This window comes from Ostrinia nubilalis, chromosome 3 (genome assembly GCF_963855985.1).
Source record: "Ostrinia nubilalis chromosome 3, ilOstNubi1.1, whole genome shotgun sequence".
NCBI lineage: Eukaryota > Metazoa > Arthropoda > Insecta > Lepidoptera > Crambidae > Ostrinia > Ostrinia nubilalis.
The window spans coordinates 5,215,217-5,231,646 of NC_087090.1; the positions used below are offsets into that span (position 1 = coordinate 5,215,217).

The 16,430-nt window shown below is 36.3% G+C and overlaps 1 protein-coding gene across 1 annotated transcript in view; it reads right to left on the reverse strand.

The window, feature by feature from the left end:
- Positions 1-5,107: 5,107 nt before the first annotated feature.
- LOC135088144 (uncharacterized) overlaps positions 5,108-16,430 on the reverse strand; it is a 78,832-nt gene continuing 67,509 nt past the window's right edge. The window contains exons 3-6 of the mRNA XM_063983027.1: positions 9,913-10,027; positions 8,197-8,354; positions 7,809-7,957; positions 5,108-7,724 (exon numbers count right to left, since the gene is read on the reverse strand). Of these exons, the coding sequence (XP_063839097.1) occupies positions 5,916-7,724; positions 7,809-7,957; positions 8,197-8,354; positions 9,913-10,027 (2,231 nt within the window). The 3' untranslated portion in view covers positions 5,108-5,915. The remainder of the gene's footprint in view (positions 7,725-7,808; positions 7,958-8,196; positions 8,355-9,912; positions 10,028-16,430) is intronic.

The following is a 16,430-nucleotide window of genomic DNA, read 5'->3' on the forward strand; positions in this document are numbered from 1 at the left end:
AGACAGCTAAAAATACACACCAAAACTCAGTTTCAATAATTATTTGAATATTCAGGAAAGTTTCTAATTTGTGCACTACCTACGGATACCTGGTATCTTAGAAGAGAGGTGTGCACTCGACGAGGCAAAAGACGCCAATGACAAAAACGAAAGCGCGCAGCGCTCACGCTGCCTGGCCAGAGGGGGGAGGTGTGCGACAGAGACGGCTATATACACACTGACAACAGGAAAGAAAGAGAGGCAAATAGTACGACATTCTCATATTGTTTATATGCTTCGAATCACGGTACAGAGGTTTAATGAAGCACTTAACCACTGTTTTGCTACTGAATTATTATTAATGAATGACTATTTAGACCTTTTCTGAAAAATAACAGCTTATTTTTGTATAATGTTCAACGTATTTCATTATGTTTGAATTTCGTTATAATGAAATTATACTCGTAACTGTGAGTATACTCATAATAGAGTGCTAAAGTGCACACATTATGAAACAAAGTTCACATGCGCTAGTTTGTCTCGCTGCATGCACGTAACTGCAAACTACTAAGCAAACGACGCAATTACTATTCTGCTCCTTAATATTTGATGGCTCCATAGTATACAAAGTATGATGTTTAACCTGTAGCAAAAAATACACTTTACTGTAACTTACTAGTGGTAATAATGGACATAGTTTTAGAAGCTGTCATCTCCAAAAGACAATTTTGAGTAACTTTCCCCGTAGCTTCGTAGCATTCGTAGCACTCGTAGTCAGCAATAACTTACATGTGTGTTATGAATGGACCTGTGACCTACTCCAAAATCAAAACACACATGTACACTTTCGACGACTTTTACTTGTATATTTATCAGATTTAGAGATACCTCCTTATCTAAATGTTTGTTTCATTCATTCCTTGATTCTTTAGTCCCTCATACTCGTACATACTTCTCTAACTTAATCAAAGTACCTACATAATAGAATTCGCTGCGTCTCTACTATACTTATCCTCGTGCATGCATAGATTACGTTCAATTACCATCCGTAGAAATCCCTGAGCAATACCAAAGCGTAGTTAATTGAAGTCAATTTCGTCGAATCTACGACAAAGGTACGAACAAAACTAATAGCGGTCACACCGAGTGATACGTGAAAGTCCTGCATACGTAAAATACTCTACAGGGTGTTAGGTAAATGGGTATATGAGCCACGACGCCCATGTTAAGATGGGCATATAAATGGTATGGTGAAGTCAGACATTTGATATCATCATTTAAATTTTTTAAATTTTTATACAAAATAAATTTTATAAAATCCGATTTGTATGAACATTAAAATAATTAAAACGAAGATATCAATTTTCTGACTTCACTATCACTATACCATTTATATGCCCATGTTAACATGGGCTAGTGTCGGCTCATATACCCATTTACCTAACACCCTGTATATAAATTGAATTGCGTATAAAGAAGGAACCCCAGTGACAACACAAGTAATGGGTACCTTATATGAATCGGATCTTTAGTAAATAATGAGTAATCAACTAAAAGGAGAAAAGCCTAATTTCGTATTTGGGAGCTTCTAAATGTAAGTTTTCATTTAACGGATCAGTTTATAAGGGCCAAAGTAATTTGAGATTATTTCTAAGACCTCTTTAAATTGGTTTCTATCAACCTTAATTAAAAATGACTTAGGTACTTATTACGGTCCTAAATTCCCAGATAATTTTGTAACTAATTTAATCGCACTTACTAAGTTTTCATTAATCTTAAAAGCTCGATCCAAAATAGTTTAATCGAATATGACTTTTTGAAGGATATACCAATAAACACTTAATCTCCTTTAGCCAGAATGGATCTGGGTACCGATGGCTCGTGGCCGCCTAAGACAGCTCACAGACGAGCGACATTATTTTCAATTTCAATTTGTGAACAATGATCCACAAATATGGTTAGTAAATGTTTAATATCGTAGTAATTATTTATTATTATGTCGGCGACTACTTGCGATAGTGATAGGCGACGGTCAGCGACTGTAGGCGACTGTCGGCGACAGTCTCCGACTCGCGACTTTCACTGTCATGACATGTTGACGCTTTGACTATACTTTAGTAGCCCGTCTTCGACTGTCAGCGACCATCTTCGGTATTCGCGTTGCGTCGGCGACGGTCGTCTAATTTTAATATCTATCGTCGGCGATTATCGGCGATTGTCGCCTACTTAAGTCGCAAGTTTCGCCGATATACTGTCGCTCGTATGTAAACTCCCTTACCTGAATAATGGATGAGACGGCCGCGTTGCGTGTGACCTCTGTCCTACATTATTGTAGACGGACCGGTGACATCACACCTGACTGACAAGGCTGGGGCAATGTTTGCCTTACTTGTCAGCCTTAGCTTTTAATAATAACAACGTGAACATACCAGTTGTAAAGGTAAAGGCGCCTATTATAAACAAGGAAATGAAAGAGCGTACACTACTGTTATGAACAGTGTACGACTACACATTTTATCGTAATAGACAAATCTTGAAAAGAAAAATATAGACTAAATGAACCAAAACTTTAAGGTTTCACAAAGTTTGAATCAAGCTTGATCAGCAGCAAGAACTAGGTCTTCGTAGGCTTTCATGACAGAATATTTTAATAAGTAATTTAGGATATTTGCAATTGATAATTGAATTCAGTAAATCTCACTTTAGGTATTCGAATAGGTACATAAATCAGCCATAAAACACAACACAACAAACACGGATGATAATTGATCAGAGAAAGATTATATGAGGAAGTAGGCTCATAAGGAAAACTTACCACAGTTAAGATTACGGGCTTTCCCGTAAATAATATTACAGAAAAACTTGTACACGGTTGACTTGTTGTTTTACTCAACTTTATCGTATTTGGTATTCTTCCGACGCGCGTCATAAAGAAACTTTCAGGAAAGGTGCGCGGCTGTTCGTTCAGGTTTACGACTTTGACACACGTTGGCTCATAAAAAATCTTTGTAAATGTACACGTTTTATGAGGAACAAAATATTTTTCAGGTTGCTTTACCTTTTGTGTTTATAAAGCCCCTTTTAAGATTGACTAAAGTTATTCAACTTAGTTTTTGAACAAAAATTGGAATCATTTGAGCAAAAAGTTTGAAGCTTAATCAAAGCTTTGCCGTCGTAATTAGCATTTATATTGTTATCATATCAGGCTTGATTTGTGCCTGTAATTTCCTTATAGGCGGAGGTATTTTGCGGTTACGTCTCCTGAATATTCATGTTACACACTCCGTATAATTTCCACTGGCTGGTTATTATGGTAATGTTATTTTTCACAATACAAACATAAAGTTAACATTAATTAATCAATACATTGAAGCCGAGATAACGTAACAGATTTTAATAAATTTTCAGACGATGAAATAAAGTTCAATCATAAAATTGATTACATACCTTTTTGTCTTTTCAGCTCCGTCAAAAGTCATCAGCTTTATTACGCGTATAAAGCCCCGAGCTCGCCATGTGTTCAAAGGTCTGCTATCCAATATCATATTACAGTCTATGGATTACGCTGGATAGCATTCTTGTTGCTATAATTCCCGTACAGGTGCGGGACTTTCCCGGAAACGCTCGCCGACCGTGCCATTACTTTTATAGCCTTTCCATGTACCCGCTCTTAATAAAGATCGTATATCTCCATTCATGAGGCATTAAGATCTATGAACGCGTATAAAGGTAAACGAAAATATATTTTTTATTTTCTTAACGCACAATGTGTATTTAGGGCGGAATTCGGAGTGGCTTAATGGTTGATTTAGGAATGAAATAAATGTTGTTTGGGATAACTATTGCCAAGATATTACAGTAAATGGCAAAGACAAATCAACTATGATTAAATTTATAGATGAATGTCAGAAACACTTATCAAAGTTCTGATAAAAGCACTCGTCGCATCTTAAGTACTTCGGTTTCTGCCAAATAACTTTCAAGAACTCACTTTCAAAATTGTATTGGGTTTTCAATATAATAAGCAAGAATACTTGTAATTAAAACTCGAAGTTAGCCAGAAACCCGCTCTCGAATTGTTTCAAAAGTGTAAATTCCGAAGTTGTTACAAGTAATATTGATAAGCATACTCGTTGGGAAATTAAGTTGGACTTTGACGCGACTCCGCGAGGTGGCGGTAAAGTGTTCCGCAAATATTGGCTGCGGCAAGTGGCTTGGAACTTGCGGTATTCCGAGACTTATATCGTCGGAAGTTCAAGCGTTAATACTCTTGACGAGGAAAAAAAACTTCCCGGAAAATTATAGTAGCCATGCATGCACCTCACTACTTAAAATCGATCTCTAAGTACTATATTAGCTGTATAAAATAAGTACCCATGGTCTGATTTCATTTCTTAAAAGTTTATTTATTGTGCGATATGGACAGAAATTATTATAACAATCTGAAATTGGCATTTAAACTTGATATGTTTAAATGCCAAATTCAGATTCAATTATGGTTTAGATCGTTCAACAGCCTAATAATTAAACCCAGTTCATACGCGTGATATGATGGCTATCATGATTAGTACATAATCACCTGCAATGTTGGCACAAAATGATAGTTGCAATGCGTACACTTCAATTGAACTTGTCAACAATACGTTCTACGAGCAGTACTTAGGGTGTTATTCGAAATTTTGTACACGCGTGAGCAGCACAACTTAAAAGAGCTTTCTGAAAAATTGTATTTGAAAACTATGAGGAGTCCGCAGTTCGCACCAAACCTTCTTTAAGAGCTATAGAACATAAACTACAACCACAAATGTCAAAGGTAAATAGTAGGTACGTACTTACCTCTCGCTAGCAATAACCATTTTGCTATGTTTCAAAGCAAACCAGAATGAAATTGTTTATAGAATTTTTCTATTTCATTGGAGATGTTTATAAGAAAAATACCGTGTACTTTTATGAGAGACACGGACATTATTTTTCATTTCCCAGTCCATAGAGTCGGGGAGAGCGTAAGGTGGATATATTTTAAGCAGTTTATCGGCTTTCAACTGGTTTAGTGGCTCACGGAATGTTCAGGCGCGGCTTACGGGCCATAAACAGCTGGCGGCGAAGGATTCAAGTAAATGAAGAAATCGTTTTTATACCATTTATTTATCAAAAACCTTAACATCTATCGTTACTACATATTCTAAATTTAATCATAAATAAAATATCAATAACACGAAAACTACTCGCCTCTTCCGCTGTCATTACATTTTACATAAATTGTTAACTCTATCAATTTATTACCGTCTCTCCTCCAGCGTAATCTCTTTCCTCAAAAATATAAATATCATAAAAATAAATTCCATTAAATGTTACATTCTTATATTAAAATGATATGGATTGTGAATAGTTTATGAATAAATTATTATCTAGTGTTAACGATGCTATTTTCGACATCAAAATCTATGGTGTTTATTTCTCTAATACCTCAAAGATGTATTTGGCAAACATGTAAAAGTCTGTATAATTTACCGTTATAATTAAGTTTTAAATTAATATTATGTGTGTGTGTGTCTTACGTAAGATATAGCTATGCTATTAATACGAATTGACTAAGTTACTTTTGTCTATTTTATATCTACTGAGTATGTAATCGAAGCGTCTGTTGTAAACAAGCGTTAATTAATCACATTAATAAAATCAATACCTAACTACTTCATACATTAAATTCATATCAAACTATGATGTGCATGTAAGACAATAAATGTAACTATGTAGTGAACATAATGCGCTTTATATGACTGACAGCGCATGTCGGGTATCAGCTAAGTGCACTGTGCCATCACAAATAAGTGACCATGACCTACCATTCTAATTCAATTAGATGTTGTAGTTTCAGTCAATATTAATCGAATTCCTCTATGGCAGTCAAAGTAAGTGTGTAAATTGTGATGTGCTTAACCTAGTATACGGAAAGGGTTAAATTTATTCCGATTGGGTGGTGTTTGCGGTCTCCGAGACCGGCTGGGTCGATGTATGGGCTCATTAGCAGCCGATAAAAGCGGGGATTGGAAGTCGTCAATAGTTTGTGAAGTGTCTGTGGTATTAGTTTCCAACATATCTTCAGGCTCTGTCTCGGTTTCATCAATGTCTTTGATAGAAGGAATTGAAGTGCTTGTCAGTTCAAATTCCGTTTCATTGCTTCTCCCAATGTCCGCGGTTATGTTCTCATTTGTCATCGTAGTTATGTGGATAGGACTTACAGAGGTCGTAGAGAAGTCAGTTTTGATAGTCAACTTATCATTCAATACATTGCCTGGAGTCGGTTTAAATGTGCTCAATACTAAATCACGTAATGGCGTTGTTACAACACTGTCTGCAGTGGTTTCTGGTGTGAGTTTTGTAGACGATATATCGGCTGTTATAGGACTGCTCGTTGGTGTTTGATTCTCTTTCGGGCTGCTTTTGATTGTCGGTGTTGAAGTTTCGGCATTATCATCTTCAAACACTGGTACTTTCGTTGTGACTTCAAAAACCAATGGTACTTCACTAGAATTCTCTTCCTTTACTATTGTTATTTTTATTACTTCGTGAGTCAATGTTACATTATGACCAGATTTTGTTGGTATTTTCACTGAAATTTCTTGCTCTATTTGCCCTTCAGAATTTTCGGGATTTGTCAATTTAACTTCTGGTTCACTTACAGAACTGTCATTTTGTATTATTTCAATTTTTGGAATTTCACTGGAATGGTTATTAAAATTACCATTGTTTTTAAGTTCAGGTTCCTTAATTATCACAGTTAGATCGATCGTCGGTTCTTCTTCCGATTTATCATCGCTATAAGCACTAGTCGTGTACTTTGTTCTCACTTCATCATCTTTTGGCCTACTTTCCGTTGTTAAAGTTGAATTGGTATCTGCTATTTTTTCTGTTTTACTTGGTTTTGTTTCCATAGCTTTTAAATTTTTGACCTTAAGGCCGTAATATTTATCGTTATACTTCTTTGGGATAATAGTTTTGACTAAATTCTGTTTTACCTCTTCTTTTAATGTACTTGAATATGCTGTAGTAATTAGGGGTTTATCGGTTACATCATCAATTTTTAGTTTATTTACAATAACTTTTGATTCAGTGGGTTCAACTTCCGATGCTAGAACTTGTGGGTGCAAATGTTTAGAATAACGTTGTTCTGCGAGTTGTTGTGCATGTTTCTCTTCCAGGGATAAAACGGTCATATCATCGCTAATTTTTGCTTTGGCCATAACTAGAGGTGGTACAAAATGATCAGTGGGTTGCGTGAATATTGTTTCAAAGTTGCCATGTCTGGCAAATTCATCGTGTAACAATTTATGTTGTAAGTGCTTATCATCCTCTAATTTTTCTATGTCACTGGAAAGAGAATTATCACTACCTAATTTTGGTATATCATTACTCAGCATATTATCCCTGAACGTAGCATCTAAATTAATATTCTTCTGGATATAAATGTGATTATTTTTATTAATTTTTTCTTGTTTAGACTGATCTACCAAAGATGGATTATTAAATGTCAGCAGAGTTGGTTTTATAGTGCTGGATTGGTTAATATCATCCTCGTGCTCAGTGGTTGTGTTTTCTTCCGTGGTTGCTTCGTTAAGATCTTGATCAGTAAACAAGTTTTCGGAGGTTACGGTGGAAGTGGCGCCCGTGGGTACCAAGCCCACAGTACTGGAAGGTTCATCTTCTTCAGCACACGACAGATCTCTTAAAAGGTCTTCACGTTTCTGCAAAGGACACGGGGGTTGAAAAAAGTTATTCTAGAATTTAATGTAAAGTACCTAGAAATGTTAAGAAACAGGAATACATACCACGTTCCCAGTGCATTGGACTCTCTTGACACCAGCCAAGCCACAATCGGCGTTCAGTTGTACAGCAGCGCTCTCAGGCAAGTACAGTACAGTCAGCGCTGGCAATGCTTTCACCATGCATCCTTCGTTTCCGAGCGCCCATTGCGGTACTGCAAACAAGATCTTTCATAACTACCTTTATCTATTAATACTACATAGTTGGTGGGACAAGGACCACTTCTTAGTTTGAGAAAGAAAAATCCAAATAGATGTCGGCACGTCAAGTAAAGACTGCAGTAGGTATCCTAAGTATTTGTTGCAACTGATACGAATTTGCAGAAAAAAATAGTCTGATGTTATGTCAATGACAAAAAGGACTACAAAACAGGAAATGTTGTTTATAAATTACCAGGCAGTTCACAGATGAAAGATGCGACAGTGGGTCCACCACAAGCCCTGGCCTCCCAGCGGTAGTCCGCAGCGGGGTCAGCGGCTGCGCACAGCGGCGCCGCCCGCGGGTCTGGCGCGGAGCTCCAGTAGCCATCGCCTCCGAGACCTCGGTAATCACTGTGAAAAAAGAATCACATTCAAAATCCTGTCAAAATTAAGACTCCAAACTCCAAACCTATCGCTTTGAATTCAAGTCGGTTAATTTGAATAACAAAACATTAGATAAGGAGAGAATTTGAGGTTTTGGCAATGTCAACCTGAAAACGACAGCCAAAGCGAGATCGTGGAAGTATAGGGCTTCGAGGAGGGTAGGACCATCCTACTACTGACACGTATTACCGTTTCATAGTAAATTATTATGGTACAGCCTTTAGAAGGCACATATCTAATGAAATGCGAATTTAATTTCGAAAGTTTTTATTTCAAGTGCAATGTTACTAAAAAGTATTTAGCTACACAAACTCTCCATAAACTTCGTAATTTATGCAATTTACTTTCATGGCTACTGTAAATTAAACGTTGCAAACTAAAAGGCAAACACATTTAATTTTCAAGTAAACTTGCCCGCCATATGCAAATCTAAACACGCTAGAATTCTCATTCATTTCCGACTTTCCAACTTTCAGCTATGCACTTTGCGTAAACTGCTCAGCGCAAATACTAGCACAAACACAAAGTAGCGTTGCTGTTAGCCGCCAACGTCGGTTATTTATGAGTTTAAATCAAACATTTATCCAAGTGTCGTTAGCAGACTGCTCAACACTACATACCCTGTGATGCACTTTATAAAATCAACTTACAGGAGCTACACTTAAGTCATAATGTACCTACTTACGAGTACGTCCCCGACAGACAGCTGTCAAGCTTTTAACCGCTGATGTAAAGATATTCCAAAGTAATAAACTTATACTAAGTGAAGTCTGGATCTAGGCAACTGCTTTAGTAGAAGATAACGTTTCATGCAACACGCTGGCAAACTCGTTAGTTAACAAATATCGTCCCTTTGGTTGTTACCGCAAACATGCAACGGCTAGTTTCGTAAACTGCTGTCGACAGGACTGCCTAAACGAGGAAAGGTCCTTCCCAAAACGCAATTTGGTCTCGTTATCTGTCGGGTTTGACCCACTAGAATGTGACTCAAGCATTGGGGTAAAGTTTTTGCGTTGTTTCGACCCGTTTCGCGTGTCACTACGAAGTAAATGTTTATTTTCAGGTTTTTAGAGTGTAAAGTCAACAGACTTTGAAAGAAATATTTGAGGTTTACGTGTAAATTACCATATTATAGCCTGACATTATTATGTCCTCAAAAAGTTTTACATTGACGCCATTAAAGTTGCGATAAAGCTGTTGTAACCATGTAATGCAAATAAAAATTAGGATTTGAAAATCAGCAGCTGCTCTATTAAAAGGCTGACTTTTTTCTCGTGGCTAATATCTACGAGTATCTTAAAAATCATTAATTAGTTTCCTTATTAAGTACTTTAATTACTTATTGTGAGCCACAATAACTTGCAGATGATTCTTATTGCACAGACGTCATAATTTTTGACTCGTCATTAATAAGAACGCTCTATCGATATCCTATGATTATTATTTCTATAGAGCTGGTTTTGATTGATTGGTCTGGTTAACTATTGAGTTAGTAGGTATATTTTAGCAGCTTAAGTATACGTACGTCCAAGTAAAGTCCCCGTCGGGGTTGCTGCGGATCAGGCCCACCCACACCGCGCTGGAGATGTCCAGCTCCTTGAGGTACGCCCGCACCGCGTCGTACTGAGCCGTAGTGTCCACTACAACAAAGAAAGACGGTTAAAATGTGAAATATGCCAAGGGAACATAATAACGTAGTACACACGGCCACACTGTCAATTATCCATTTCCGTTTTTGCTCTCACTCTCATCAAATTGTGACTCTATGCGTTAGAACGAGACGACATGACCGGCAATGGGTAGTTAACACTGTTGCCGATACTTAGTACGTAAAAATATACTTTTATAGCGTGGTGTGATCACAACTTTATGAAAATGTTACGAAAATCCTCCTATTATTTTACAGTCCTTCGAAAGTGTTTTAATGCTTGGTTAGGGGAGACCTAGGAGAGTTGTGACAATTTTTACTTTAGGGGCCATATCTCGCTCAAAAAACATACCACAGCTATAAATCATACAAATTAATGAAGCGCCGTTCCTTCTGTTTTCAAAACAATCACCAAAGTTAACTAAAGTATTAGGGTTTCTAAGCAAATCACCAAAATCTTCGACCACTCCCTCTGTCACAACTCTCCTAGCACCGAGGTAAGTTGTGACAGGTACCGAGGTGAGTTGTGACAGCATTGTATTTCATCTATTAGATATAAAAAATACCATAATACTCAATCAAGTATGATTTTTTAGCAAAAAAGTACTTTAATCATCCTTTAGTACCAATTAAAACAAATAGTTATAGGATGTCGTTACACAGATTGAGCCACATTTCTCCAGCTTTCATTTTTCTCCCACGACCCTGGATTTTTTTAATTATATTTTTTAGCTAATATTATAGTCGCTTAATACCTATAGTATTTTATTTCTCTTCTATAAAAATAAAATAGTCGCGGTGGTATAATCCATCGACGGAGCTTCGCCTTCTGGGTTTACTTGATAAGCCTCTTTCTTCTTAATATATCTCGACAAGTTTAGATTGTAAGAGGTCGCAGCACATCTTAAACTTTAACCCTTTAACCTAACCACTTCATAAGCTAGGTCCTAGATTTCGACTTTAGCAAGCATTTCCACTATATGGCTTTCATGTATAGTTATTAGGCATTCTGAATCAAAAAAGTAACAGCATGCAATTATACAAATTATGAACCTACTAACACACAAAAAAACATCTAAAAACATCGTGGAAATGGCCCAGCAGAAAAATTAAGTAAGCTAGGAGAGTTGTGACAGGTGTTTAAAATGACGACTTGGTTCGAATAATAATTTTTATTTTCTAAACACGATGCGCACACAAAAGATCAGTGCTACATTTTGAGACCTGAATAACCATGCAACTTGAGAAAAAATAACACAACAGTGCACATATACTAAAACATGATATAAATTGAAATAAAATTTTGAAGAAAAACTTACTTTTCGCATTTTTTTGTACACAGACGTCATATTTACGTAACCGTGTCTCATGCGCCGCCCGCAGGTACTTAGTCAAAAAGAGCGTCTTAAAAGCGACAAACAAGCATTTTTACCAGCTTCCTAACTATATTAAGTATGGAGAAATCGGCCTTGTCACAACTCACCTCTGTCACAACTCTCCTAGGTCTCCCCTACATGTGCCTAATAAGGTTAAGATTATTTAATTTGATAATGTAAGTATTTATTTATTAAAAGATTTTTTTTTCGCTAAAGTTTCCTAGCTTTGGCAAATAAAAAAAAATCTGATACATTGTTTGGGTGTTAGTTGACAGGAAGTATTGGGTTAAGCTCCATTGTTTATGACTTTAATGACTTATGTTTAGTTAGTGTTATCTTACGATCTCAATTAACTGTACCTCTAGTACGAAAAACTTTCGAGTTCGTTTCGTTTGCGTATTCAAAGTGCCATCGAAAAATTTTGTATGAAAAATTAAACAGCGCCCCCTAGGGCGGCTATAATATAGGGGGCGCTGTTTAATTTTTCATACAAAATTTTTCGATGACACTTTGAATACGCAACGAAACGAACTCGAAAGTTTTTCGTACTAGAGGTACTGAAGTCAATCAACATTGTTATTGCATATCGTCTAATATGATTTATGATATTGTTTCATGTTAATAACATGGTTACTGCAGTAAATTATGTTAGGCTATGTATGCATAATATTTCGAGTAGGTAGATGAGATGCTAAGTATAATGATTGTACATAATAATACTTTTTAAATCTTCAGTTCAATCAAAATAATACTTAACGTTCCGTGCATTAACGGATACATTACTTATTCCCGCCATTTTATATTCTAGAATGTTGTGCTTCGTAACTAGGTATGTATACATAATGTAGCTTCAAATAAGTATAACATGGTGCACGAGTCGGAACAACGTAAATAAACTCGCCTTTTAAGCAATGTGCAAAAACAACAACCACAAAACATACACCGGAGCGACGACCATGTCTACCTATTTCATTTTTGCGGTAATTACCTAGCTACCTGTTCGGGCGCAGGCGGCTGCACTTGCATTTTGCTCGGTTTTAATAATAAGCCCCGAAGTGCTTTTATGTTTTAAGCTTTATTCCATTTTAAGGATTCCATTGTTAAACTGGGAACTTTACAAATACTATTCAACCACATTAACACGTGCAGATGCAGATCGCCATCGCCGGCGCGATCAAAGGCCAATGACAGGTCGCGCGACCCATGACAGTTCATGCGACCTGTCTTTTCCCTATGATCGCGCCGGCTATGGTGATTTGCACGCGTTGGTGTGGTTGAAGGATTAGTTGTTGAATGATCTGCTACCTTTAATATTTTTTTATCCACGACGAGAAAACTCTTGGCCTGCATCTCACCTGATGGAAAGTGATTATCAGGCTAAATGTGGACGCGAACAAAAATGTACTGTATTTCTGAAGTTTTTTCAACAATAATTTGCAGTGTAACAGGCTAACAGCGCATTGTATTTGTACAGCAACACGCGTATTTTCAATGTCCACGAGCTTGAAAATAAATACTAGAACTGAAAACAAACACTGGCACTGCGATGCCTATTTCATTTTTGCGGTAATCACCTCGGCTGCTGTCCGTCGGCGGATTGCACCTGCATTTTGCATTAGCGCAGCGCCCGACGCCGCATAATACACCGGCTCTAATAATAAGCCACGACGTGCTGTTATTACTGCCGTATATTCTGGACAATGCTCAAAAATTAGTTCCAGAGAAATTCTGAAATTTACCGTTACCTATTTGCTTGCAAAGCTTTGAGCTTGCATTACGAAATTACGCTCCAAACTATAATCAAATACAGATTGGATCCTGAAATCTAAATATGAAAATACAGGCTTAAGATCGAACCGAGTTTTAAACGTACCTACTTTCATAATACAGGCCTTTGGGATTATCTACTCATAAAAAGACCCCTAACGACTTCACTCTAGCAATCAATCAAGCAAGCAATTTTGGCTTTTACACATCATTCGTCTATTGTTGAACCCTGTAGAGGACTATGCCCTCAGTCAGTCAGACATGAATCAAATCAAATCAAATCAAAATCAAATCAAAATCATTTATTGCATAATGTAGGTACATATTATAGGTCACATAAAAAAATATATTGTTCAGCTACATCATACCATATCGGCATGCAACAGAATCAATTTTTCGTGATTCAAGAAATTATACAAAAGAATTAAATTAAATGTCACAATAATAATTAACAATGTCAAATTTAGTAGATAGAATTTAATATTACATTAGTATGTCAATTTGTCACATAGATTTGATAATAACAAAGTCAAACAAACAATTTATGTAGAATAATGTCTTTAAATGGATCTATCCAGGAGGAATTCGCTAACTGAGTAGTATGCTTTATCAATTAAAAAGTCGTGTAGGATTTTTTTAAAAATAAATAAGTCTTCTTTATTTCTTATGGTATGTGGTAATTTATTATAAATTCGCGGTGCCATACCTGGTAAGTTTTTTGTAAACAGTGCTGTTTTGTGTTCAGTTGAGCATATTCTGTTTTTGTGTCGTATACTTTTATGTACTGAGAATAAAGGAGGATTTCTTCTGACAAATAAACATACCTCCTCAATGTAAATTGATGGGAGGGTTAGTAGATTTAAGGATTTAAAGTAAGGTTTACAACTTTCAGTAGGTTTAATTTGACAGATTGATCGTATGCATTTCTTTTGGGCTCTGAAAGCTATTTCCCTGTCCGTAGAATTTCCCCAAAATATAATACCATATTTTAAAGTTGATGAAACATAGGCATGATAAGCAACCAATACCGTAGATTGGTTTACAACTTTAGCTAGTTTGTGTAAAGCATAAGAATACTGGTTAAGTTTTTTACATAATGTGTCAATATGCGTCTTCCAGTTGAGATTTTTATCAACCCAGACACCTAGGAATTTTGTAACGTCAGTTTCTTTAATATTCTTTAATATATGACACGAATAAATTCACGTTTCGCTTTTTAATTTCATTTTTGATTAAACTTACTCAAGTTATAAAGCCCTCTAGCTCGGTACTAATTTTAAGTAAGCTTTTATTATCTTTCTTAATTTAATAAATATAATTTAAATGTAAGAAACTCATTTACTTTCCACGTTTATTGAGAATCTCAATAAAGTAAAGTACTTACTTATATTATGAGTAGGTACCTACTTATTCGAAGAACTCTCGAAGTAATCCAACAAGTTTGATGAGATGCTAATCTATTTTACTTCAGAATCTATCAAAATAAATCAATAACGACCTAAGTTTGCCCAAATAAGGTCAACAGATTTGGGTATCGTCTGCGACCTAGCTCGCCCCAGACATCTGGGCAAGTAGACCGACCTCTGCTATGCTTCCATGAACTTGTTTAGATTCTCACTAGAATACAACTGTCTTTAGAAAGGATAAAGTAAGCCTTTATCCCAACTCATATACGGAACATAGATATACGTATCTTTACTAAAGTGCTTTTAATGAGACATCTAGCATGTCCTTTGTACCTGTATTCATGTTACCTCTCATAGTGACATCATGACATGGCTCAGTTGTAACAGGTGACATACAATAGCTTAAACGTGCGTCAATCTTTTTATTAGTTAACAAAGGCACAACAATACAAACTAGTAACAATAAGTAAAAATGTTTTTTCAATATTGTTTCAGTAGGTAAGTTTATTCTCTTCCAATTCACCCTGTTGGTGTCATCTGCGATCTATCTTACCGCATTCATAAATATCACTTAAGTAACAGAAGCAAACAAGACCGTCTTCAGTCATGCATCCATAATCTTAATCGCGATTATAATTTGGGTAATATCTAAGACGCCGCTGGACATTGAGGGGATATTACGTTGCCTTAGTTTGGGATATTGGATCGCCGTATCAAAATATCCGATCTGCCTTCAGAACAAATGTTTGACAGATTTAAATTAAGTGGTTTGGCTATTTGGCCAATTTCATTAATTGAAGCTGTATTTTGACCATTAAAGGCGTCCTTAACTTTCAGCTATATTCATATTGAGTATTTCAATACCTTAGGTATGTACACGGTATATCAATTATTTTCAAGGCTGGTGGGCTGGAAATCATAAGAACTGTTTAATCGAATTTGTTCAGATTCTATCAAGATCAAATGTTCACGCCAACAAAAACTCGCAATTTTAAATCATGTCTTGTAGTATTTTGAAAATCTAATCTTTGAGATTTCAGTGTCTCGGTATCCTTAAAATTACTTTGTAATCAAAGACTCATCGATCACTAGACACAGTTCAGTGTCAATTTATTCTTGTTAACTATTTGTTAGTAAAAATTACAGTTTCTACTGGCGCGACCTATAGGTGTCCAGTTAGTTGAAGCAGCCGAGAACAACTCTGTTATGCATCCGAGAGCGACGGTAATGAGATTACTTAGCGCCGCGAGAGTGACGGAGGCGTCCGCTGGGGCAGGTATCGCTAAGTTGCTACAAACCTACGTCATAATAGCCTGTCACAATGGAGGGCTCCAGCTTATGGTCTTATGCAGCTTATAGGTTGTCTTAGTAAGTATGATAGGGTCTAAACCGGAGACTAAGCAATATGCCATACTTTACCTCCTTAGAATAGGTGATGATGCAATAAAACTGACTAGAAACAAAGAAAATTTTAACACTTGCTACAGATATCAATGCCTTGATAGAGAGTGACGGAGGCGTCTGCTGGGGAAGGTATCGCTGAAATAACCTGTCATAATAACCTGTCAATATGGAGGGCTCCAGCTTAGGTCGTCTTACGCAGCTTAATTTGTCTTAGTTAATAGGAATAGGATTTACCTATCTAGAAAAGGTACTCTCGTATTAGTATTGATGCAATTAAACGGACAAGAAAGAAAGAAATAACATGAACAATTGCTACAGGTAAATCAATGTTATTGTCAGATCTGTCAAGGTATTTGTGCGAGTGAAAAATGTATTCGCCTCCTAAGTTAAAGATCGTTGCTTAAAGTTCTGGAATATTTTTTTCTATTAAAAAATCTTGAAA